Below are 26,542 nucleotides of genomic sequence, written 5' to 3'. Positions count from 1 at the left end.
CGGTGCCATCAAACTTAGAATTTCTTAGGGCTACTTGCGACTGTGTGCCCTCCTGTGACTGAAGGGACCCATCTGTGACCTACGGATCCTTCCATACTCCGGGCATGGACAGTCACCAACCAGGTCTGGCCGTCGCTGTATTCTTCTCGAGACTCCATTATAACTGTGGACCAAAGACCTCCATTGAGATCTGTCTAACGCTAGTTGTTCCCAGTTATGATTGGCATAACCTAATTTTAGGGATTGATGCAATATATCTTTAAACCGCTTATACTGGCCTCCTGGTTTCCGTGATCCCTCTGTGAATTCGCCATACAGAGCTAATTTGGGGAGTCTTGTGTCTTGCATCTTCAGCATGTAGCCGCTCCATCTGAGTCGGACCCTCGCTACATGAGTCTCAATTGTTATACAACTCGCACGCTGCAAGACTTCTATACTATACTCATCGTTGTTGCGATTCCAAATTAAAGCAACCTACTAGATAGGAACAAGCCACGAGAGAATGGAAGTTAAAATATATCAAGATATATCCTACTGTCATTTAGCACAAATAAAGAATATTACATATTTTGTTGTTAGAATAAAAATCTGAATATACTGTCACAGGGACTTTATCTCCACTGTCGGACTATCTTTTCGTTTCTGTCTGGAAATCGTACTTTTTTCCCTAGTTATATCATGGGGAAAATCAGGCGATTGTCCCTTTCCTCTTTTATATCTCCACTGTGTCGACGAAAAGTCCTTATTTATGCCCCATTCAAGTGTTGATTAATATTTGGTGTGTATTCAACACTTTCGTGCTAGTTGATGCATCCGAATGGCAAATTATCGTTAATTCGAAAACACTATCAGTGCTCCCCTGTGATCAGCCTTTTGGAAACTTCGCTCTGTTTGTCATAGATTATAGCGTTAGTATGTCAGGTGGAAATGGACTGTGAAATGTGCAATATGGGCATTCTGAGATAAGCTCTTGTACATGGAATAACAGTTGGATGAAAGTTTGCGTTGGGGCCGTGTGCAGCATATAGGGGGTTGATAAACTTTGTGCGCCAACTTAATGCGGATTACATTGGGGTGAAAATCACAAGAGTATGAAAGGTCCAGACCGGAGATATGAGTTTAATCCCGATTGCTTTGTTATAACCGTTGGATGTTCATTTATCCTGCATTGTAGAAATCTACGGTGTGCTATTTTTGAGTGAATATTTATTCATCGATCATAATGTTTCGAAAAACTGATTTCCTGGAGGAGGAATAAGTAGGGGGAGTCCGGGAGACTTGTTCAGGTAGGAGACTTGAACCGCCTCAAATATTTCAATTCAAGTTTCGCGCTACCGGTATCGTAAATAGCTTGCGACATACTAATAACAAGGCACAACTAGTGGCGGCTCCATTTTGGCCGCCATCAGAACAGTTCGGGAGTGAGAGGTTTGTACGTGATTTTGTTGTTAGGAAGTAAGAAATTGAATAAATTTTGTTTGTTACACTGTCTGAAATGTTTAAAACGTGCGTGGTGTTATTTAGTTTTATTGCTTTCATTGATTAATATTGTTTTACAAACGATGAGCCTTTTTGATAATAGTTGTGAAAGTTTCAAGAAAACATTTGTTGAATAGACTAAAAGAGGGTGCGGGAGACTTGACCCATGCTATGGTCCAAGTCCCGCACTGAGCTTTGATATAGTTTGCTTCAAAAAAAGAAAATTGAATGATAGGAACGAATATAAAAAATATATAAAGGTTCAAAAAAGTAAAAAACATCTCGGAAATAAGTGAGAGTGACTATTAAATAGAAAATATGTATTTCATACGCTGATACCTCTGATGATGAAAACCTTGACGTAGACAATCGTTGGTCATTGGAAAATGTTTTCTTTCAATGTTTTTCCTGATGAACAAACTTATGGTCAAGTCTCTGTCGCCCCCTGTTCAAGTCTCCCATGGGTTAAGGAGACATGAGCCAATTTTCGGTTCCTAAAGAAAACAATTGCTGTACTCAAAATGTTCGTCTCACCATCACTCTACTATTATACCGGGTGGCCCACCCCAGACGCGGCGCTCATTTTGAGGGAGTAAATAAAGATATTTTGAAAATCTTTTCTTGTGGTGTGTGTAGGGTGTTCAAAAGCACAATTTAAAATTATTGAACAGGGTCAAAATATCGACCAAAGTGACACTTTTTTGAATGTAACACTCTGTATTTGACCTCAAAATTGGAATGGCAAGCTCAAATTATAATGATTTTCTTCAGATCATTTTATACCTTAGAAGGACCATTCACGAGATAATGGCGAAAATGGTTTACTAGTTTTGAATTAAAAATCGAAATTGCTCAGAAACTATCAGGTTTAGATGTAGGAAAATTTTATGGAGATAGTTTCGAAATTAATTTTTACGTTCAACGAGGTAAAGAAATACAGGGTGTGCCATTTGAAATAAGAAAGTTTTCGACGATTATTTGCAGTTGATGTTTGAGAATTAATTATGATCACTCTGTATATTCCAGAGTTGAAATTTTCTTTTATATGTAGGACTCTGACTGCATCGCTGGCGTGACTAGTTCTTCATTGATTGCTATTTAAAAAAACTCCATATTTTCGATTTTTCGCCATTATCTCTTAAACGGTGCTTCTGGGCTTCAAAGTAATCTGAAGAAACTCATCATAACTTGAGCTTGCCATTCCATTTTTGAGGTCAAATATAGGGTGTTATATTTAAAAAAGTGCAACTTTGGTCTATATCTTTGTTTTCGAACACCCTGTATATATGACAATAATTTTAGATTGTGCTTTGGGACATCCTACACAAACCACAAGAAAAGATTTTCAAAATATCTTCATTTACTGCCTCAAAATGAGCTGGACTGGGGTGGGCCATATTTGGGCATGATATCTTCACGCAAAAAAAAAAGTTGATACCATTTACAGATATAACTTGAGTGGAGAGAGTGAAAAGGGTTCAACTCTCCCGGACTCCCCTCACATACATATGGTATACCTTGGATCATAAATACACGAAATGGCCATTGAAGAACTACGAATGCTTCTCTGTCTAGCGTAGATGAAGCATGAACAATTGCCAAATTTTCCTTAATCCCCAAACCTAAATAATACTTCAAACACTTATTTAGTGAAATTAAGCTGAGTAGATAACAAATCGACAGAAATAAAGGGGACCTATTTAAAGACATCCATTTCCTATAGCAAGTGAACAATTCAGTATATTGGATAACTCACTCTTAGAGCTATTGAAAGTTCCAAGTTCCCTTCGGAAGTAATTTGGTCCCATCGCTCCGTTCCCCGGCGTACTTCAAACTCGAGGGCGTTGAGAACGCAAACTTTACCTAATGAAACCGATTTTATCGTGATGGCATGCTTCACTCCGATACCCCTGCATGATACAACCGAAATAAAACGAATTGGACGCCCCCAATCTTCGGTTTGATCAGGCCGATCCGGGCTGCTGGATTCAGAATCACTTTAATCTGGAAACCGTATACGTTTTTTCCGCCCCAGCGACGTTTCCATGTTTTTACCAGCGACCCAGCTCGAATAAACTAATCCGAGACCGTTTCCTGCAAGTCGTATATTCATGTGGCCTGGGATTAGGAATTGGAATGCTTTCGCACCTCCGGAGGTCTGGTGTAAGAATTGCACAGTATTAGGGCTAGATGTAACGCTGTAGCGTTAGGTTCTTTTCACTTTGGTGGGAGTGATTTTCTTTCGAGCATATAGCTTATATTACAATAATTACAAAGATACACTCATTTATTTCATATCAACAAACAACTTACAGGAATTCAAACGCAAAAATTATGCCCCCACACTTGAATCACTCCTGAAACCGCCGCGCCACTGCCCCAAGCTCAATGAAATTTCAAGTTTCCATGATTGCTATAGAAGAGCTGCACTTTTAGAATATGTATCATTCATTCATTCATTGCTGTATCCCGTTACCGGGAATAAATCTACAAAAAGACATAAAAAAAGAACAGACTTATAATTTCTTAGGGCTAATTGCGACTGTGTGCCCTCCTGTGACTGAAAAGACCCAACCGTGACCTACAGATCCTTCCACAATCAGGGCATGGATAGTCACCAACCAGATCTGGCCGCCGCTGTATTCTTCTCGAGTCTCCATTATAGCTGTGGACCAAGGACCTTCACTGTGATCTGTCTAATGCTAGTTGTTCCCAGTTATGAATGGTATTAACTGATTTTAGGGATTGATGCAGTATATCCTTAAACCGCTTATACTGGCCTCCTGGTTTCCGGGCTCCCTCTGTCGATTCATCATACAGAGCTATTTTGGGGAGTCTTTTGTCTTGCATCCTCAGAATGTGGCCGCTCCATCTGAGTCGGGACCTCGTTACTTTAGTCTCAATTGTTGTACAACTCGCACGTTGCAAGACTTCTGCATTCGAAACTTTGTGGAACCATCAGACCATCTGATTTGCATTATCTGTCTTATATGACGTTGTTGCGTTTGTTCAAGCTGTTCAATATGTCGCCTGTAGAGCGTCCAGCTTCCGCTTCCATAAAGAAGCGTTGAGAGGACCACTGCTTTGTAAACAGGTGTTCAGATTGAGGTCGTGATTTTGAAACACTCTGTTCTTTAGCTTCCAGAATGCCCTTGATGCCGAATTGATACGGTTGTGTATTTCCGTGTCTAGGTTAGCCTTAGTATTTATGAAGCTTCCCAAGTATTTGAACTGCTCGACCTGTTCTAGAGTTTCATTCTCCAGGCTGATATCTGTTTGAAGGTTTTCTGGCGGACTTACCAGGATTTTGTTTTGTCGATATTGAGTCTAAGGCCTAAAGCTCAATAATAATAATATACTTTATTTTCATGGACAATGCATACATGTATTGTGTAGAAAATTGTCAGTAAAACAATCAGCTGGGGTATACAGCAATGAATACTATACTAATACAGTACATAGAAAAGACAAACAAGCAACAGTGCACCCTACTACACTAATTTCAAAAAATCATTCAATTTATAAAAACAGTTGACAAGGAGATAGCTCTTAAGACTTCTTTTGAAAATTACTTCGCTACGGATACTTTTAATGTCATCAGGTAGTGAATTGAAAATTTTTTTTCCCATATAATTCGGCGTATTGAGGGTTACATTATATTTACAGAAGGGAATATGGAGGTATTTATCCTGCCTTGTGGATCTTTCACGCATAAGATCATTGGTCGAAAACTGAGCTCGATTCTTGAAAACATAAACAGACATCTCAAAAATATACAAACATGCAAGAGGTAGAATTCTATATCTTGCAAAAAGTGGTCTACAGGAAACGAATTGGGAGACACCAGCAATCACTCGCAGTATCCTCTTCTGCGCGATAAACAGACTCGGAGCCAAGGACACCTGCGCATAGTACATTAATGCAAGCTGATCTGGAGCCAACACAGTTTTTAAATTACGAAACAGAAAACACTGCGAGCTTAATTTCGTTAAAAGAGACTCACAATGATCTCTAAAGCAAAGGGTGTCATCCAAAATCATTCCCAAAAACTTAAGAGAAGCAGTCTGAGGCAACGGCTCATAATGATCATTTAATTTTACCTCAAGCGGTTGAACTTGTTTCTGTCTATTGTGAAATCGCACAATTTGAGTCTTTCTAGGATTGAGACACAATTTATTTTTTATACACCAATTCAATGTGTGTTTCATTATTTCCGAACAAACATCACTGAGTCCGCCATCACTCCCGTCACTGACAACAAAAGAAACATCATCTGCATACTTTACCATAGAGATCCCCATTGGGTCAGCTCCCAAAAGTGGCAATTGATCTAGATCATTAACGTAGATGACAAATAGAATAGGCCCCAACATTGAACCTTGGGGAACCCCGATATTTACCTCTCTTTTTTGAGAAGAATAGTTTTCAAGAACTGCGCCATCAGAGTGACGAACCGTCACGTACTGACTCCGACCCGACAAAAATGAGGCAATCCAGTCATGGGCCTTCCCACGGACATCACAAGAAACCAATTTCGACAACAAAATCTCGTGGTTGACACAGTCGAATGCCCTGCTCAAGTCACATGAGATTCCAGCAGGACACTCGCCTGCCTCAATGAAGCTCACAACCCTATCCACAAATGAACCAATAGCACTAGCAGTTGACCGGCCTGAACAGAAGCCATGTTGGCTAGCATTAATTACATTCTTCCTCTCCAAAAAATCAGTTAGCCTTATAAGGAAGGGCAACTCAAAAACCTTTGAGAAACAAGAAGAAAAGCTTCGTATATATGTTTATAGGTGCTTATAGCCTGCTAGCGATAAGTGCGCAGTCGTCTGCATATTGAAGTTCCGTGATAAACATTGTACGGGTTTTTGCTCTGAGGCGCTTCAGGTTAAACAGGCCTCCATCAAATCTGAATCTTATTCCAACACCTCTTACTCATACTCATGTCAGCAATTATCGAGACAGCTATGGCGGTTGTAGAGCCATTATGCTGTATTCTAGCGGTGTTGTTGGTATGAAGGCTATTACACTGCTAAGAATTTTTCAAGGCGTCCCATGATTTTCCATAGCACTCTGCGATTCACCGAGTCGAAGGCCTTACTTAAATCGATGTAGGCTGTATAGATCCTTGATTGTTGTTCACGGGCCTTCTCTTGCAGCTGTCGCAGTATAAAAATTAGGTTCACCGTACCTCGATTTGGTCGAAAGCCGCACTTGGATTCAGGTAATAGAATTATGTGAATATGTATCACATTTAGATTTAGATTTAGATCTACGATGATTTTTCAAGGAGATGCGCATGTCGAAGGTTGACTTTGCCAAAATCATGGAGCCAGTTAAAAATTCATAAAGACCGAACGGTTGCACCGAGGTGGATGAAATTTCGAGATCATTACTAGAAGAGTTGCTCTTTGAATATATTCTTAACACTTACGATCTACTTGGAGGATACGCGTGTCAAAAATTGAAATTCAAAAAATTCCCAAAAGACCGAACGGTTTCACCGAGCTATTGAAAGATAAAAGACAAATTTCGCGTTCCGGCAATAGGCTAATTTATCTTCTTGGGGCTATAATAAAACCCAAAGATGCATTATTGCTGGAATTGCGCCAACTGACTCGGAAAAACGCTGTCGGAATTCCCACCGACAGCGAAAAGTTAATATTTGAGGAGACCGCCTGTCGAATATTCCTGATATTTATCCCATTTCCATGCCCCTATATGGCGTATGAAAGGAAGATCTCACACAACTTCCAACACTCCGATATTCGAATGGTTCCATTTCATCCCTTTCGAATACGAATGAGCGCACGACATCGTCTGTCAACACAAAATCTGATATAACGGATTTCGCACATCTCCCTCATTCGTCTCTTCGGCGCCTACTTGAACTCGGATTTACCTATGCAATCATAAATATCACCTAGAAATGCGTTGCTCGAAGTGCTCTCTTTATGACACTTCAAAAGAAAACGTTACTCCGAAAATAACTAGTGACATGCATTACAGAAAAGTCAAGAGGAACAAGAGGAATCGTCTACGTCTATCGAAGTTCAAAAACTCACCAACAGGTATAAATTACTGGTACAAAAGGTACAAGGTACAAAAACCGTTCAAAGTTATCATCATTAGTGATGTTGTTTGCACAGTTTTACCCGGCGTAAAATAGGTTAACAGCGGGTTTCACGAAAACTTTGATTGCGAGATCAACGATTTGACAGTCAGTCGATTTGTAGAATTAAATCACTGAAACCTTTTCATTTCTGAATATATCGAAGAAGTAGCAATAGAGAATCATTGAATAGATGTACTCAGATCATAATTTGATGATACAATGATATTCCTAATGCTCAAGACTGAATTATCGATTGAAATCAAATTGACGTTTATCCGTAAATCAAGCGTTGATTCCCGATCAAGCATTGTGAAACCAGGGTTAAAAATACGATAGTATGAATATCCCTTTGATCAAGAACAATTTCACAAATGACACGTTGAAGAATCGCAAATTTAGGCAAGAAATTAGATAAAGCCTATCGCGGCAGTAACATGAAATAGCAAATCCATGAAAGGAAGGTAATGCGCATATGACCGATATTTCTGCTATTCTACAGAACAAGTTCCTGAATTCGATGAAGCATCTCTTTTGAATACAGTAAAGCTACCTGTTCCATCTGCCTAAGCCTTTCTTCCGCTCATTAAATTAGTCCAATCGACTTGTTTCAATTAAAGTTATTTCTTCTGTCGTACTGCAGCCTCTCTTTCCTCATAAATTGAAGTGCCACTTTGATTAACTTTCCGCCTTGCGAAATGCAACAAAGACGAGGCACGAGGCGGTAGCATTGAAATTTCCAATAACGACCAAAACATTCACAAAGGACTAAACATACAATCGATTCGGAACAAAGGAATCTTCCTATTGTCCGAATTTTCCCCAATTATTCTGTTTCCGTTGGATTAATTGCGAATTTTTCCGTGGGATTAAGTTGCCGAAGGATGAAATCAACTAAGAAAGTGGTGGGTAATTTCAACTCTAACAAGTTTAACACTTTTAAGAACCAGACTCACAAAAATGTGTTCAAAAGAGAAAAAACAGGTTTAGCAACAAATACCATATGTTTTTTATGCCACCATATATAGCCCATCGAACTGCAAACCCCAGAGGATAAAACATCTTAACACAACTGTAGACCGGTTCCGGGATCATTGTCCACTCATCAGTATAGTGTAGTGTTTAAATATTTCAACCGGAGGATGGAGCCTTGAGCGAAACCCTAATACACCCTATTGCTATTAATCGATTTTCAGAAAGCAAGAGCTTTCAGAGTAAAAAAGAACTTAAAATATCCCAGTTTTACATAAAACACATTTATAACAGATAAATCAACAAAAGCTACGAATAAGGAGGAATTTTTATGTGGCCACTACCAATTTTTGAGGAGTGACTATAGTTTTCACAGTTATTCTCCTGAACATACCGAGGAAATGACAACATAGTTCACATATCGAAACTTGAAACATCTACATGTTTACCCTGCATCGAGCCACTTAATAATCTAGATCTGGATAGATGTGAGTTTGGTGAAAGATCAATATTTTTAGACCTATTTTTCGTTAACCGACCTGTTGATTCTCTTTCCTCTACAGCCTCTATGGGAGGCGATTATGAACAATGTTGCAATCAACTCAAAGAAGGAACTCAAACGAACAGGCAATGTTACGGCGAGATCAAAAGCATTGTGAAGCGAAGTGTACGTAAATAAATGTCCATGTCAGTGAGTTTCTGAGTGTTCTCAAATTAAACGAAGGTGTTGAGAGCTTTTCATATTGAAGGGCTTTCACTCACACTGTTAACATATTGGGCTCGTGCTGTTGATTCTTCGTTAAATATGTGCTTTTAACTTCACACGTACGAGTACACAGCTTTTCCATACATTCATTTTAAGTATGAAAGGGAACGCAAGATAGGTTTTTCAAGCTGCAAAAATTTTTTTGAATAAGATTTTTCGAAGAAGATGATAACATAAACTTCATTCACAGCCTTACTATCATCGAATAGTTTCTCGAATGTAGATTTTTTATTTTTTTTATTTTTACTTCCTTTTCTGCGTTTATTAAATGTTGCGCTCTGTGGAAATTAAACCCACTATTAATTCCAAATAACTGGGGAAGGAATATCGATCCAAACCTCACTAAACTCGCTTGCTCTCTCCATAATTATCTCTCTACCGAACGGTCCAAAATCTACCCCGTATCTATATATAACAACTTCCTCATAACAGCTGGATTTAACGAAATTGAATTTCGCCAACACTCCAAGACACTATATTCAGATTTAATCCTTCGCAACCATTAGTTCGGACAGTTTGACGACTACATTGTCTCATTCAAATGAACTTGATAATTACTATATCCCCCAATAATCTGAGATAATGGCGGCGCAGTGGTTGAAATGAAGTATACACACGATCCGTCATTAGACGTAATTTACATAGAATCGTTAGCGGTTCATATTGCAGCTTTTGCGAATCGTAAATTCCGCACGGAGGTGGTGTAATTGGTGTTCGTGTTTTTATTCCGTAGGATTTCACGAATACGACTGTGTGCAGAGAGGGTTTTTAATCGATGGCTTTTGCATGCACTTAATAATAGAGCGGATAACTCACTATACAGGGATTTATCACCTAATCGACAACTGGTGTTACGACGCCAATGAGATCCGTCCACTTTTGTCACTTTTCATGGTCACTTCTGATACAGTTAAATAAGTTGTCGAGTCATTTGAATTACAGAGTAACTTCTTGAATAACTCAGCCACTAGAAAAACCTTGTCACTTCAAACAATAAGCCACTTGAATTATCATGTCACTTGGGTTAGCGAGTCACTGAATTACCAATCACTTGAGTGAGTGTGTCCCTTGAATTACCATTTCAACAAATAAAAAGCCACTTGAATTATTATCATGTCAATTGGGTTAGCGAGTCACTTAATTACCCAATCACTTGAGTGAGTGTGTCCCTTAAATTACCATGCTACTTGCTGAATTATCTAGTTCCCAGATATTACTCTGGAGTGTCAGTATTACCGAAAGACTTTCGAATTACCGTGTCACTTGAGATAGTTTGGCCTTGAAATAATTAGTCACTTATATATACGAATCATTTGAATGATAAAATCACTTTAATTACCAAATCACTTGAAACACCGAGTCACTTGAATTACCTAAGTCACTTAATTACCGAGTCATTGAAATTACCGAGTCACTAGAATTTCCGAGTTACTTGAATTAACGAGACACTCGAATTACCGAGGCCTTGGAATTACCGACTCACTCGAATTACTTAGTCACTTGAATCACCAGATCACTTGAATTACCGAGTCACTTCAATTAAAGAGTCACTTGATTTACCTAATCACTTCAATTACTGAGTTTCTTGAATTACCAAGGCACTGGAATTACCGAGTCACTTCAATTAATGAGTCATTCGAATTACCGAGCCACTGGAATTACCGAGTCACTGCAATTACCGGACCACTTGAATTACCGAGTCACTTGAATTACCATTACCGAGTCACATCAATTACTGAGTCGCTTGAATTACCGAGTCACTTGCATTACCAAGTCACTGGATATATCGAGTCAGTTGAATTAATAAGTCACTCGAATCATCGAGGCACTGGAGTTACCGAGTCACTTCAATTAATTGTCACTTGACTCATTAATTGAAGTGACTCGGTAATTCCAGTGCCTTGGTAATTCAAGCAACTCAGTATTTGAAGTGACTCGGTAATTCAAGTGATCTGGTAATTCAAGTGATTAAGTAATTCGAGTGAGTCGGTAATTCCAGGGCCTCGGTAATTCGAGTGTCTCGTTAATTCAAGTAACTCGGAAATTCTAGTGACTCGGTAATTTCAATGACTCGGTAATTAAGTGACTTAAGTAATTCAAGTGACTCGTTGTTTCAAGTGATTCGGTAATTAAAGTGATTTTATCATTCAAATGAATCGTATATATAAGTGACAAATTTTTTCAAGGCCAAACTATATCAAGTGACACGGTAATTACCGAGTTACTTAAATTACCGAGAATTTAACACGTCTGCGCTTCTTTAATCGAGTTACCGACCAATTGTTATTAATCCACTTGAGTTTCTCAGTAACTTGAATTACCGTGCCTCTTGAATTAACTTTATTTGAAATAATTAGTCAATTTACTTGATTTACTGTGCCTTGAAATGATTACTCTTGAGTTATACTTGAGTCACTCGATTCGCGGAGAATAAAGGTGTCATTCGAAGTACCGTGCCACTTCAAACACAACGATAGAATATTCTAGAATGGTCCCAACGAACACATTCAATTCTACAAGTATTCTTACTCGTTTTCTGTTCGGGAGCGGAACAAATCCCGGTTGCGATTCCCCTAAGAAATCCTTGAGAGGCACCAGGATCAACTATAAATAAACCAAATTGAATGAAAGGATCGCAAAGGGTCTGGAGAAAAATCTAAGACAGTGAAAATTTCAGGCGCATTCCGTACAAGTCTATCGCGGTTTATGCGATACCGACTGGGGTTGCAAGGGCCCCTCTTTTTTGTCACGAGGGTGGGAAATGGAAGGCAAAATTTCATCTGATAGACCCCAATAAATTCCGATGCTATACTGGGGGCGTGGGGAGTTTTCGAAATTGAGTAATTTCGAGGGCTTGCTTTATCGATATCTGTTCGACATTGGACCAAAGCGTAAATATTTCATCCTTGGGACATCCATTTAATTTTGGGGTTCGAATTGATGGAAACCATTTTTGAATTTCTACAGAAAAGTTTAACTCCAGTTTACCATCCAAATGATAACATTACCTTGTGGAAATTATAATTTATATATAGGAAAAGCAAGAATATTATTATTATAATTGATATAAATAATGCGAAATTCAGCAAAGAAATCAACATTCACAGAGACGGACTGCTTACAAGTAAGCACGATAAGAAAGTCCATTAGAAAAATAGAAGATTTTGAGAGGTACAAAATGAGAGTACTAATGAGGAAAACCACTAATCGTTGGTTTCGAGAACTGATCTGTACATCGAGCAAGATGAATGAATATGAGAATATATCAATGAGAATACAAATTATAATGAGGAGATCATCTGTCAAGTAACGTTGTCTGAGAGGCACCATAAAGTTGAACTTGAGTTTCAGTAGTGTAGACAAGAGCAAGATCGGAGGTTGACTTCGCTCAATTTTTAACAGAGTCAAATTATGTAACGTCCTCATGGAAGGAATCAATGAATCGATATAATACGTTCTTGTTCCGTAATTTAAAAAAGTTTCATCAAAGTACCTATTAATCTTTGATAGTGTTAAAAGTTGAATTAATGAAAAAAAGGAGGTTATTTTCATAAAGTATTCAGGTGACTGGCAGAATGTGCTGGCGAAAATGTCTGTAAATATGGATAATTTTCATTTGGAATTACTTCAAATATCAAACCATAAACTGAAATTCTCATTCGCTTTGATTAATTCAAGCCCGGTATACGCAAATACTAGAGACATATATGCCGAAGCCATTTTGGTTAATGAGCTAATCAAATTATTTCAGTACCCTCCGCTATTAAATGTACAGAAGCACCGTTTAAATGCCTGAGCGTATTTCATTATACACTAAATTATGCGGCATTTAATTAACGAGCACATCAATGGACCGAATTTGTTTGTATGATATTTTCCTTCCATTATAAATCTACTCGAAAAGTATGCTAATTGGAATATGAAATAGACTATTTGAATGAACTCAATATCGTTTCACTCAAAAACACATACTGTCATTTATTTTTACTATAAAAAATTTCAGCGCTCTTAACCTTTGTGCACAAAGCATATAATATTCTATTTGTATATTACGATGTTCATCTTTGAGTACCTATCCAACATAATACTCAACGCATATAATTTTTTAAATTCGACTTTGTATTGCTTGATAAAAGTCAGATCAACATTATATTCTGATTCAAATTTGTGCACTGCAAAAATGGTTGAAGCCACACCAGATGCATTCGCCATTTTGCAACTAAACAGTAGAGGTGTTGCATCATTGTTTGTTCCCGAAAAGCGGAAATCTACGTCCATTAATGGGTGCCTATAAGCCGCTTGAGCCAAAGCGATCCACAAAATCTTCAACATGTATGTCTCCATAATGGACATTAACAGAATAGTGCTATCTCACGAGTACTCAATTTTTTTACGAAATGTAATCTAATCTCGTATAGCCTAGTACCTATAACTGAAACAGGGAAAATTACTCATTTAAAATTTCATCCAGATTCCCCTCTCATCTATCGATGAAGCTTTGGTGACGTATCATGCCTATATTTCCCTATATTTCAGCAAACCTACCCTGCTCAATAAATGATAGGGTCCACTGACCTTCCATCAATTTATTTCAGCAATATCCCTTCAAGATGATTATTATGATCAGATATCAGAGTATATTCAGTTGATATTATCGATTTTTTCACAGAAGAATGAAGAGTTTCACCTGAATTTCGAACGAATAATAGAATATCTTATTGTCATTATTGACACTAGTACCTACACTATCTTGCATTGGTGAATACTGCTGTTTTTTCATTTTACGGATTCAAATTTATCATTTTCACTCACATTAGGCCAAGTTGCTTTGGTTTCACTGATTATTTCATATTTTTACTAAAATTAACGTTTCTTTCTTTTGCTGTTAGTAAATATTCTGAGTCAGAATCGGAGCCAAATGGCTTAGCAGACGTTCTGTTCACTGAAGAGTCAATATCACTTATGGTAAAATTGTAGAATAAGACTAGCACTTTGTGATTATCAAGAGTAGGTATAGAAAGAAGGTGCAATTCAGTTCGAAGCCGCTTGGAATGGTGATGATGTAGAAGATGACAAAGTCAAGTTCAAATGATGTTAGCAGTGGCGTATCGATAGATAATAGTAGGTAATAGGTAAATTTAAACTCTACTCGTCAGCTCAATTTAATTGAAAGTATGAAGAAAAAAATTGAGTCAATGTAATGAATCCAAATTCAGTTATTCATTCCGTGACATTAATATCCAATGATATCCAAGATATTTTCTACATTCGCATACAGATTTTCATATTTCCATGCAGAATTTTTCCGACGGTGGACTGGGGTTCTATCGGTGAAAAATTCGTATAGTTCAAACTGGCGACCGTCCACTTTCTGGTGATTTGTATGCAGTTCGTTACCTGATGAAATATCCAAAATGAACTCTACTCGATGTGAAAAGAAGGTTACTCTCTTGAGGGTTATTTTGTTTTTCATTTTTGTTACGTGAGGTGAAATGCAGAGCGGAAAGCCGAAGCTTTTCATATCCACGACAAATAGTTAAAAGGTTTTAGCGCAATGAGCCTGAAGCTTCTACTGGATTTTTCTAGGATAAGGAAAATTTAAATTCCTTATACGTTGGAATTTCTTCAATTCCTTTTATTATACTGAATCGAGTTTTTTGTTTCAGGTCAAAATGATTAGATCTATTTTTGTACTTGGAATATTATTGGGTGTTTCCCAAAGAAGCTTCGTCAGTACTGTACCAATTTCAGGTGAGTAAAACGTACAACATGAGTTTTCTGGATTCTCTATACCTATTTCAATAGAGTAAAAGCTGTGCAATTAGTGAGATCAGAAAAATCATTACACCAATTTCAACGACTTGAATTCGTTGAAAATTTACATATATTCATTCAAATGTTGAACTTTTTCAAATGATAATTTAGACTTCGTCATGCTGCAAAAATTTCTCTGAAAAAATGTACATTCTAGTCGTCTAAATTACTCCTCTTCCCTTTTCACTTCAATATAGGCCAGACATCAACGGAAATTTTATTATTCGTGCCGGTATTTTTCCACGTGGCACTAAAATGATGGATGCTGACTTTATCGGTTGTGCAAAGCTTGTTCCCTTCTATGCTGCATATTATATGATATCCTTCTCCACTCAGGAAATGATAATATTTGTATACATAGGAAGTGAAGAGATTGAATGAGTATATTCAGACCCGACTCAACCTGAAAGGAAACTTCAGAGAGCGTTTCAGTTGTGATGATTCTCATCAGCTTCAATATTAATTCAATAATGGCCTCTATTTGTCGAATCGATGCCATATTGATGGAAATGGAATATTTTGATATTGATGGTATGGTGGAACTTGTCTTGATGATTATTCAGTAAGAAAAATAATAGCAGAAATATTCAAACATCCCTGAAGAATGGAGGAAAGTTGTATGGTTCCCCTTCATTACCTTGAAGACTTTTAACACTCCAGTACTCGCGCGGGGTACTACAATACCCCAGGCTCCACGTATTGTTTATGCGCGAGTACTGGAGTGTTAAGAATTCTATGCAAATAACTAACCCCCGGTTTCAGATTGATCGGGGAATCAACGCTTGATCGACGGATGAACGTCAATTTGTTTTCAATCTATAATCCATTCATGAGCATTCAGAATATCATTATCGCATCAAATTATGATCTATATACGTATATTCAATGATTCTCAATTGATTCTCCTTCGAAATATTCAGAAATGCAAAGTTCTAGGAGATTTTGTTTTGGAAATCGAGTCACTGTCATGTAGTTGATCGAACAATGAATGTTTTATGAAACCCGCGGTAGATCTTTCTTCTATTTACTTCACTCCTATATAGACAAGAGACAAGAAATGACCTATTATGTCAAGAAAAAATCCTCACTTTCGAAAACATCCTGTATATAAAGTTTCTCATTTAAACTGTTTTTTATAACGCTAATCTCGATCAGCATAAAGTTAGAATCCTAAATATCTTCACGAGATCCTATCCCGTCCCACGAAAACCCTTGTGGATTCCAATTAGGTCCCACGTCCCTCAAACAATAGAATCTAATTTCCAAGGAAACTCGTGAACGGCATCATATCCTTTTCATAACTTTTTCACGGTAGCGCTCAATCTCTTGTCTTCGCTTGAATGAACTTGCGCTGAGGGAAATGAATTTTGTTCGCTGCTTCAAACTTATGGATTTAATTAGCTATTCTTTAGCCTTAGATTCAGCTTCGTCCCAAATTAAAATTGGGATGAGTTAACAATATCCGTATTTAGGATCCCCTTCCTGATGCGCTATTTTTGGGAACTTTTGGGATATTCCTTGGATACTCAATTGAACTGAAAAGACAAAGACTGCATTATTTTTACAGTCATTAGATTTTACAAACCACAAATCACCGCAAGTGTTTATCTGTACAGATAACTATCTCGAGTTCAATTTATTAATAATGAAAATAATAAAATAAGTTGAATTACAAATTATCATTCAACAAGTAACTTCATTAAGTACACATACAGCAAGAGTAAAAACTAATGCCCAAAATTTATATCTTCGATATCACTATTTTGTAGAGAAATGCAACTTTTAAACGTTCAGAGAAAATATCATTTATTTATTTATACGGAAATGGAAGATTGAATGGGTTATGTATTAATCTAGTAACTCTTGCCAACGAAATTTCGGTAACACATTTATTCCACATATTATAAATACTATTTCGTTCACCAACTGGAAAGGATGCTGTTTTTTTGATACAGTAGCTTAGTTACAAAGTTAAAATAGTATATTTAATTCTTAGGATATTTTTAGTGTTAGCTTTCCAGAATTCGCTATATCTTTCTACCAAGGCAGAATCAGAAAAAAGATAAAGGAGAAAAGTGTTTCTTTCAACCTAAAGAATGTTTCATTTCATTGCTGTATCCCTGTATATAAATCTAAAAAAGACATGAAAAAAAGAAACATACTTATAATTTCTTAGGGTTAATTGTGACTGTGTGCCCTCCTGTGACTGAGGAGACCCAACCTTGACCTACAGATCCTTCCACACTCCGGGCATGGATAGTCACCAACCAAATCTGGCCGCCGCTGTATTCTTCTCGAGTCTTCATTATAACTGTGCACCATAGACCTCCACTGTGACCTGTCTAACACTAGTTACTCCCAGTTATGATTGGCATTAACTGATTTTAGGGATTGATGTAGTGTATACTTGAACCGCTTATACGAGCCTCCTGGTTTTCGGGCTCCCTCAGTCAATTCATCATACAGAGCTATTTTGGGGAGTCTTTTGTCTTGCATCCTCAGAATGTGGCCGCTCCATCTGAGTCGGGCCCTCGCTACTTGAGCCTCAATTGTTGTACAACTCGCGCGTTGCAAGACTTCTGCATTTGAAACTTTGTGGAACCATCTGATGTGCATTATCCGTCTTATATGACGTTGTTGCGTTTGTCCAAGCTGTTTAATATGTCGCCTGTAGGGCGTCCAGCTTTCGCTTCCGTAAAGAAGCGTTGGGAGGACGACTGCCTTGTAAACAGCTGTCTTGGTCGTCAGATTGAGGTCGTGATTTTGAAACACTTTCACCTTTAGCTTCCAGAATGCCCGTGATGCCGAATTTATACGGTTGTGTATTTCCGTGTCTAGATTAGCCCTAGTATTTATGGAGCTACCCAAGTATTTGAACTGCTCGACCTGTTCCAGAGTTTCATTCTCCAGGCTGATATGTGTTTGAAGGCTTTCTGGCGGACTTACTAGACTCAAGAATGTACTATTGAAGTCAAAGACTTACCCTGTGTATGGTTCATGAGTTTAGCATCAAAATATATGATCATGAGGGATGATCGTTATTTTCTAAGTTTGCCGTTTTTCAATGAGTAGTTTTCTAGAATTGAAGGTAGATGATAAAAACATCATATGATCATTTTTGAAAAAACAAACCAAGCTCCCAGCTCTCGATCTTATAGACTAATTTCGTTGAAACTCTGGCAATCATCGAACTATTCGACAAATTGTCTGTGTTTATGGTGACCCAGAAGCTGGAATCCTAATTTTAGGAAATCGAGCTATTCAAGGCACAAACAACGACCGACGTTTCCTCGCAGGTTATATTTATACAAATCCAGGAAATAGTGTCGCAGATTCCATACAAGTCTCATTCTAATCCCGCCGAGGTTAATTTGCAAGCAGCACACAGCAAACAGCCTCAGTTGATGTCACTGGTAATTCCATGGAATACAAATATTTTCTTACTTGGGACCTCTAGTTGTGGAATTCGTCATATAGCTGCTAGCGAATTGCCGTTGTATTTACGCGATTCTGGGTTTTAACCGGGAGCAATTGGAGCTTTGTTCATCTTGAAACTTGCCGAACTGTAGGCATGTAGGGAATTATATTCATTCGAAACGCCAGAGGAAATCTTCCGGTAAATACTGGAAGACATGGAGGAATAATGGAGAAGGAACTATCGTAACTGAGCAGCTTGTTTATTTAAGGTTCATTACTAAATCGAGTCTTTAGGTAGAATTATCAACAACTGTATAATGAAGGGGTCTAGATTATCAACCCTGATGGATCTCGACCCTTACAACTTCTGTAATAACTCCACGAAAAAGGAATCTACGACATTGACTGCAGAAATTACTCAAACTCCTTTATTTGCGATGAATTGATGAAAATTGAGGCATTAGCAGAACTTTTCAAATAGAATATTTTTGAGGGAGAGAGTAATAATAAACTATCTTTCATGTGCATAGATTGAAATGAATTAAGAAGACAAAATCTGGATTTCAACCTGAAAGTTATTGATTCCTTAGTTTTTACGTAGTGACTCAGAAAAACTGAGCTAGTTCTGAGATGTATTGTACCAATTCTGCATATAATAACAAACTTAACCAAATATGTAAAATTATTCCCTGGCCAACCAGTAATACCCAAACTAAAGAAGAGATTAACAAAGGGTTAACCCATTTGATTAGTCAGGGCCTACTTAACATTCTGTTCACAAGACCCTATACGACCATTAGGTTATATTCTACAGGTGGGCAAAGTATGAAACTTGTTATCTTCTCATTTCCATTTCAACTACTCCACCTTACAATAAGGTTCAAACATTTCATCATTAAAATGAAGATTCTACAAAAATACATTCAAGAAAAGGAATCTTCCAGGACAGGATCACTCTTAAAAGTTCCTTTGGAATTTCAATAGTGTCAGATCTAAAAAGAATCTGGGTCTGAATAAGAATACCTACTCTATACTTTCTGACTGACTTCCTTAGAGGACACAGTTATCTTAGAGGATAAGGCTAGGAGAAATTGACGAATGCAAAGTCTGTAGGGGGGAGAGAAACCATGTTAACCCAGTTAAAGAATATGACTCGTGATTGCTATAGTCAACGCCAAAATGTTGAAAAAGAAATTCTGGAAATTGAGCCAAGCTGTAGATGACGTACATCAATTATGATTGATCTGAAGGCAGAAATAAAATGTTGTCCCTCAAAATAATTCACAATCTACACACTGACAAGGATCCTTATGCCCAATCCTAACCAGTCGGCACTGATAGGTAGTAGGAGGCTTAAAGTTCTACAAGAGCTAGCCTTTGCCGTGTCAAAGAAAGTTTTCTTGAACATCATTTCGCTGACCTCTATTTCAATCAAAGAAGCGAGTGTGCCTATGATTGAAAAATGCAATACAGACTATCCAATTTCGCTTCGCTCTCAACCTCACTTCATGGAAGACCATAATCTGGAAGATGCTTCACTATAATCCTTCAGGAAGAGTATTATTGCGATATAAAAATCAAGTCTGAAGTAAAACAAGGCAGAGGGACGCGAATATTAGATTTGCGAACTTTTTGTTCGGTCTGTGAAAAAACTGGAAAAGATTCTGCTGTGCCCGTCGAGTTGAACAACTCTCAGTTAATTATTCTTTTATGCTTCGCAAATGGTGAGAAATTAGCGTTTAATGAGGGTATATCACGGAGGAAAGTGTTGTTTTCCGTGAGATTTTTCTTTGCGATTCCTTTCTTACACGCCACTATTGTGAATAGCAAGAGGATAGATTAGTGGCTTCGTGGTACTCGAAATTTAACGCAGCTGACGAGATTTTCATTTCTCGGGTAAAATGAAAGTAGTACTATTAATAGTATATGTATATGTATATTAGTATAATAAGATACTAGTAGGCCATCTTTTCAGTAGATCCACTTTTCTGGGCCGATTCACCATAAAATAATAAAATAAGAATTATGAGATGAATACAGAGACTGAATACAGAGACCAACAGTTGTGTGAGCAATACCAGCATGAAATTGGCTTTTTTATAGAAAGAGAGAAATGATCGTCAGGCCAATACCTGTCTCTTTTCTGTTGACCTAGACGTAAGTGTGGACCAATCAAAATTCTAGAAGAGACAACTAGCTGACCTGATGTTCAATTTCTCCCTGTCATTTTTTTTGACAGTATTTCATACACAGATGGAGAGGGAATGCTTCGTCCATGTCTCTATGTCTATGTACTATATCCTGTAATTTTCTCTGATCATCGACATATTCATAGATATCTGTCAGGATTCGGAAAGCACACCCAGACTTAGAACATAAAAACAAAAAAACTGCTACGAACGCTTTTGTTGTCGTCCACACAGTCGATACCAGAGACTTTCTTTATGGTCGATACTTCTCTATCTAGCGAGACACTAAGGCAGTGGCGTTACATGGATAGATTTATCTACTTTCGTATCTTTTCGCAATGTGACAGCAATGTCCGAGTCAACAACCTCAATTCTGACTGGCGATACTTAGCAACTATCTCACTCAAACCTTTGGACAACAACAAATGTTTATTTTCCTTTCCATGTATCTATGTTCCAAGGAAGCAATTCAAAGCTGATGGGACGGTTGATGACGTAAAAGGTGGCAAGGTCAAGCTCAATAGGGAATACTCCTTCTGACGAAAATGATAAAATGTATTTTTTATGAAATATCTTTGAAACATCACATTTTGAAATAACCATTTCAACCGTTTCTCAAAAAAAATTATTTTTAAGCACTTAAAAATGAAAAATAAAAATGGGTATTTAAAGTTTAAAGCGTTTTATGAGAATTGCTCAAGCCGGCAACATCGACTGAAATATGCCTTGATAATAAAGGACAACAAATGTATTATCTTGACGAGATAGACAAAGATGGCTGTCTATGAAGTCTGCGACGAACGAGGAAGGTCGTAAAATTTTATGGGTTTTTTTATGGCCGGTTGCAGTTGAAGCTCACCAGTAAGTAGGCGCCTGTAGATCAACAGTTGTTATTCTAGAAACAAGATGATGGGACATTGTTCTTTTCATTGTCTTGTAAGCGCTGTTGCCAAATCGCAAACTCCGCACCAAGCGATTTAAATTTTAACACCCCATATTTGAAGGATGATTTTGAATAGTTTCCGCGGTGAATTTGAAAAAATCACGAATGAAACTCATAATTATTCAGTTTAAACTTGCAAATGCAGTGATAACCCAAATTGGGGAGAATTCCTCATTGTAGAATTCAGTCCGTTAGCAGTGGCGTAGCATAGACAATGGGTAGAGTTATAAAAAAGGTAATTTAAAATAACTTCCATTTTTGCGTTCATCTAATGGCTACGTCATTAGAAGAGATACTTCACAGTAAGTAATTTTGTCCACCCTGAACACCCCCAACCTCAGAATTTCAATGTTCCGAATTCCACACCCTATTTGAAGAGGAATTTTTCGAACTCTTATTATATTGCTGAATCAATTGAGGTTCAAAAGAGTGCAGTAAATTATTCATCCGCATAACCATCATCAATATTCACTGAGCTCGAATGGCAATTGAATTCCCTCCACAGCCGATATTGCAATAACTAAATTAATCGTGACAACATAACATTGAAAATTTCATTCCGACTCGCCGCAATCATAAACCGCTGAAGATATGCCATGGGATAATGGCGTTAGCTTGTGGCTCGACCCGTATTATACTTTGGAATTCGCAGCATCTTATAATGGAAGTTCGCGAACTTCCTAAACGACGTCACTTGTGGGACCGAGACCCTCAGCGTCAATCGATAGAGGTTCACAACACGTGTAACCAATTTTGAAACTTCAATGGCAAACAAATTGAAGCAGACCATCTTGGACGTTTTTCCTATTTCGTGTTTGAATCGGGTGAAACGAGGATGTTAGGTCTCTTGGATCGTGCGAAGATTTCCAACTTGCTGGAAGGAGGGTTTCACAGAATAACCTCAATTTAATGTCAAGTGGAGAAGAGAGAAGAAGAACATTTTCGTTTAAAATACTGAATAGTAATGTTAAATAAGGATGAACAAAATATAGTCGACAAGACATAGACAGTATTTTACTGAGATGCATATCACATTTTTTCGTCAACCTCTTCACACCTTCATGAATGTAAGTTTGCTGTCCTCGGCTATGTCGCCTTACATGTCAATTCTCTCAGGTCTAAGGGAGTGGTTACGTAAAGAATTAATTTGAAAACTGGAAATTATCGAAGGCACTTATGTTTAGTTTCAGAAAGCAAATTTTTTATCAATATGCTGAGTACATCAAGAAAGCTAGATGATAATTTAGTTTCTCATCTATCAACTGTTAATTGAAAATTCACCAAAGTTGGGGTTGCACGAAAGGAAATTATGAACTGGGAAATGACTGGCTTCAATCTCCCTTCTCAATATGAAACGTTAATTCAACTATCAACCCTCTTCCTAGAGGAGCTCTCTAATTCATAACCATCGGACGTTCGCTTGAGGCTATACATTACATTCCAGAAATACACAATTTATCCAATTAATAGGGAGATGCAGCCTTAGGCCAAACACCGGTTAATAATCGTTCTTATTCAACCTGGATGAACATCAACCAGTCGAAATTTATGTCGTAAGGTGGCGGAAATTATTAAATTTCCATCCAAGTGACACAGGTTGACGACCGGGAGCACAGAGATTAATGCTCAACCCGATGCAACTTCAATTTGAATTTCATCCGAAACAGGTCGCTGAGAATTAAATTTATTTCATGTCAAAGTGAACTGGGGCGGATGCAAAATAACGGACGATTGAAAACTGGTAGCTGAATTTTAATCGGAAGGCAGGATTCAGTTTTCTAGTTATTGCTGAAGCAGCTGTTTGACTAGAAAATTTTTTTAACGATGTTTGAGATGTTGAATTGGTGGATCCACACTTTGTGGATGAGCAAAAAACTCAATACATTAACCTTTTACAAACTTCACTACCAAGTCAAGCTCACACTATATAGGTACAGGTAGTAACATCAGTGTTCAAAATCGGGTGTGTTATGATTTTGTGAAAAAAGTGGACTGTATGACAAGATAATTGAGTTGGAGATGGTATAAAAACATTTATTGCATATCGTTCACAATCATAAAATAAATAAGTCACCTGCATGAAGCTAATACAGTAATAAAAAACAAATATTAACAACATCTATAGACAGAGAGAGACATTATTCAACTAAAAGCAGAGATAATCCAGAGAAGTTCAAATGGGAAGTCCGTTGAGGTCAGACTTTGAGAAGTTCAATAAATCCAAAATTAACACAGCGTTTACAGTGACAGAGTAATCAATGGAAATTGATTGCGAGAGCCTTTTTATTCCATCAGAAAATGAGAAGGTTAGAATAATGAATTTTAATGAGAAAACTGAGTTGTAACAGTGAAATAGGCCAAGAGGTGAAACTACATTGTCTAAGTCTGATCATCAATAAGAGATCAATACATTAAATGTAAGTTGACCAATAATTATGATTCAAGAAGAACAATCATAATTAATCTGAGTAGAGCAAGAATAGTATAATTAATAATCATTACGTTGGTCTTGAAAAATTCAAAAATTTATCAATGAATACAACATATACAGAGACAGACTGCTTACAAGTAAGCACGATTAGAACTTCCATCAGAAAAACAGAAGATACAATTGATAAATAATGAGAGGTACAAATCGAGAGTACTAATGGAAGAAACCACTAATCGTTGGTTTCGAGAAGTGCAGGAGGCTGAAAACTAACATGTATATCGAGCAATATGAATGAACGTGAGAATGTATCAATGAGAGTACAAATTACAATGCGTAGATCATTCCAAAGCTAACCGAGTGAGATGAGCAGAATGATAAAAACTTTGAGATACCAGTTGACAGAAGATCTTCAATCATTCATCCGTTTCTAAAAAGAATAAGGATATCAACAAAACATTAATTTTATAAAAATAAAAGAGAATATTAGTAAGATAAATTGATGGAACATCAGTGATCCCCATCAATTCTTGAGCAGTGTATTTAGGACATTGTTCGCATTCGGTGATTGTGAATAAAATAAGCATTTCCAAAGAGAAAGAAGTTCATGTGAAATGAAATAATCGGAGTTTAAACGAGAAGAGTTATAGCTTCTTGTATCTGAAACCATAAGAACCGTGAGAAGTTTTTTTTAAGTTAGAGGGGTAATTTCGCGTAACTCAGGGTCGTTTATCGTCGTTCGCTTTACGTTGAATTCGAGGTCAGGTAATCAAGAGTATTTGGGGAAAGTTTGGGACGTGAACTCCACGAAGTTTCACGAAAAAGCGGATAAGACTGGAATGCAATTACAAACAGGTATAAGTAAGCTCAAGAATTCTGTGGGAAGCATCGGTTTGATTATTGAAAAAAATTGAAAAGATGGCTAATGAAATAAAATCTTCAGTCCTGTATCAAAAGACTAAATGAATGTTTGTTTGTTTGTGACTTTTCTTCCCTTCCTAATAGTTTCTTGTCAAAATATTTGTCTCAGATTTGTTGAAGAATGCCTTGAACTTGCATTATTTGTGGAAACAGATCTAACCTTAGAATTCTCTTAATAATCTTCGATAAGAAATATATAATGAAAAAAGTTTTTATAATGACATAAAGGTAAATATGAGGGTGCTGGGTGGAGAAGTTATTGTTATTGAAAAAGAAACAATAATTGGAGGAAAGGCATTATAAAGAATTTTGAAAAAAGGAAAAGTATACTTGACAACATCGTGCTTTCGTAAAAAGGGGATGAAGTCGCTTTTTCCAGTTGCAAAATCTCGAGTGTCTTTCGAGGGTTCTGCCGCGGAATAAATGACGTACTTTCACATTATCTGAGAAGCCATTATGTGCATTCCTAACACGTGAAAGTATGGTCGTTTTGCCGGATTTATGGATATTGCCGATCGCTGAACATTCTTGTACAGCGGTCGTATTTTTTCGCTTGGCTGGTAATAAAGTGCACTTTGGTGGGAAACATTCTTTTACTTTATCAGGCAGAGCAGCGAGTTCAGATTGATTAATTCCCCTTATGTATTGGCTCAGGGGTAGATTTGCGTTGGGATAAGGATAATTGATGATGCTACTATTTCGCGATCATTCTTGAGGAACTGCCGGAATATGATTATGATTCAGTTGCACCAAAGATCATCGTCAAGAAGCTAACTAATATCAGTGATTTGTGAAATTTTGTTCTCTGCCTGTAATAACCTTACTTTTGTCTTCAACCCCTGAACGATATCCTTTCTAATCCCTTCCAAAAACAATCTGTTTTTGTCTAGCTAGATGTAAAAGCACATGGCTGCAACCATTGCACTCCCTCATGGCGTATAACTCAGGGATTTGCAAAGAGAACCCGAATAATCTTCCTGATCATTTTCGAAGATATAAAATGTATTGAACAAGTAAAATTTTCATTGATATTTATTCCTATTTTTGATTTTTTGTAGATTTCACTGCTCTCGGCTGGAAATATAAAATGTCCTATGTGTATAAGGGAGAGCGCCCACCAAAGTAGCGTAACACTGACATGGCACATACATGTCAAAGGCGATGCAAAATAATAACCGAAACTTCACTCAGATGTGCGATATCTGAATATTATGAATCGCCTTTGTCATGTATGTGCCATGTCATTGCTACGCTACTTTGGTGGGAGCTCCCACTTATACAGTAACGACTGATAAATTGCGACATTTTTCTGTTGAAAACTGGTAAATCTGAATCTTCTACATTACTGCCAATATATCCAAATATTCTTGGATAAGCACGCATGCAACCTACTGTGCCTAAAGGGAATGTGAGAAAATTCTATGATGCAGAAAGATATTGACTCCACGCTTCTTTTTATAGCGTTGGGTGTTATACGAAGTCACATAATGGA

General features: G+C 37.4%; 1 protein-coding gene across 2 annotated transcripts in view; it reads left to right on the top strand.

Moving 5' to 3' along the window:
- LOC123319349 overlaps nucleotides 1-26,542 on the top strand; it is a 78,760-nt gene that overhangs the window by 11,892 nt on the left and 40,326 nt on the right. For both annotated transcript variants that reach the window (XM_044906265.1, XM_044906264.1), the window contains exon 2: nucleotides 15,005-15,089. In XM_044906265.1, the coding sequence (XP_044762200.1) occupies nucleotides 15,011-15,089 (79 nt within the window). In that variant the 5' untranslated portion in view covers nucleotides 15,005-15,010. The remainder of the gene's footprint in view (nucleotides 1-15,004; nucleotides 15,090-26,542) is intronic.

Source organism: Coccinella septempunctata, chromosome 8 (assembly GCF_907165205.1).
Source record: "Coccinella septempunctata chromosome 8, icCocSept1.1, whole genome shotgun sequence".
NCBI classification, from domain to species: domain Eukaryota; kingdom Metazoa; phylum Arthropoda; class Insecta; order Coleoptera; family Coccinellidae; genus Coccinella; species Coccinella septempunctata.
This window is presented reverse-complemented; position numbering and strand designations above follow the sequence as displayed.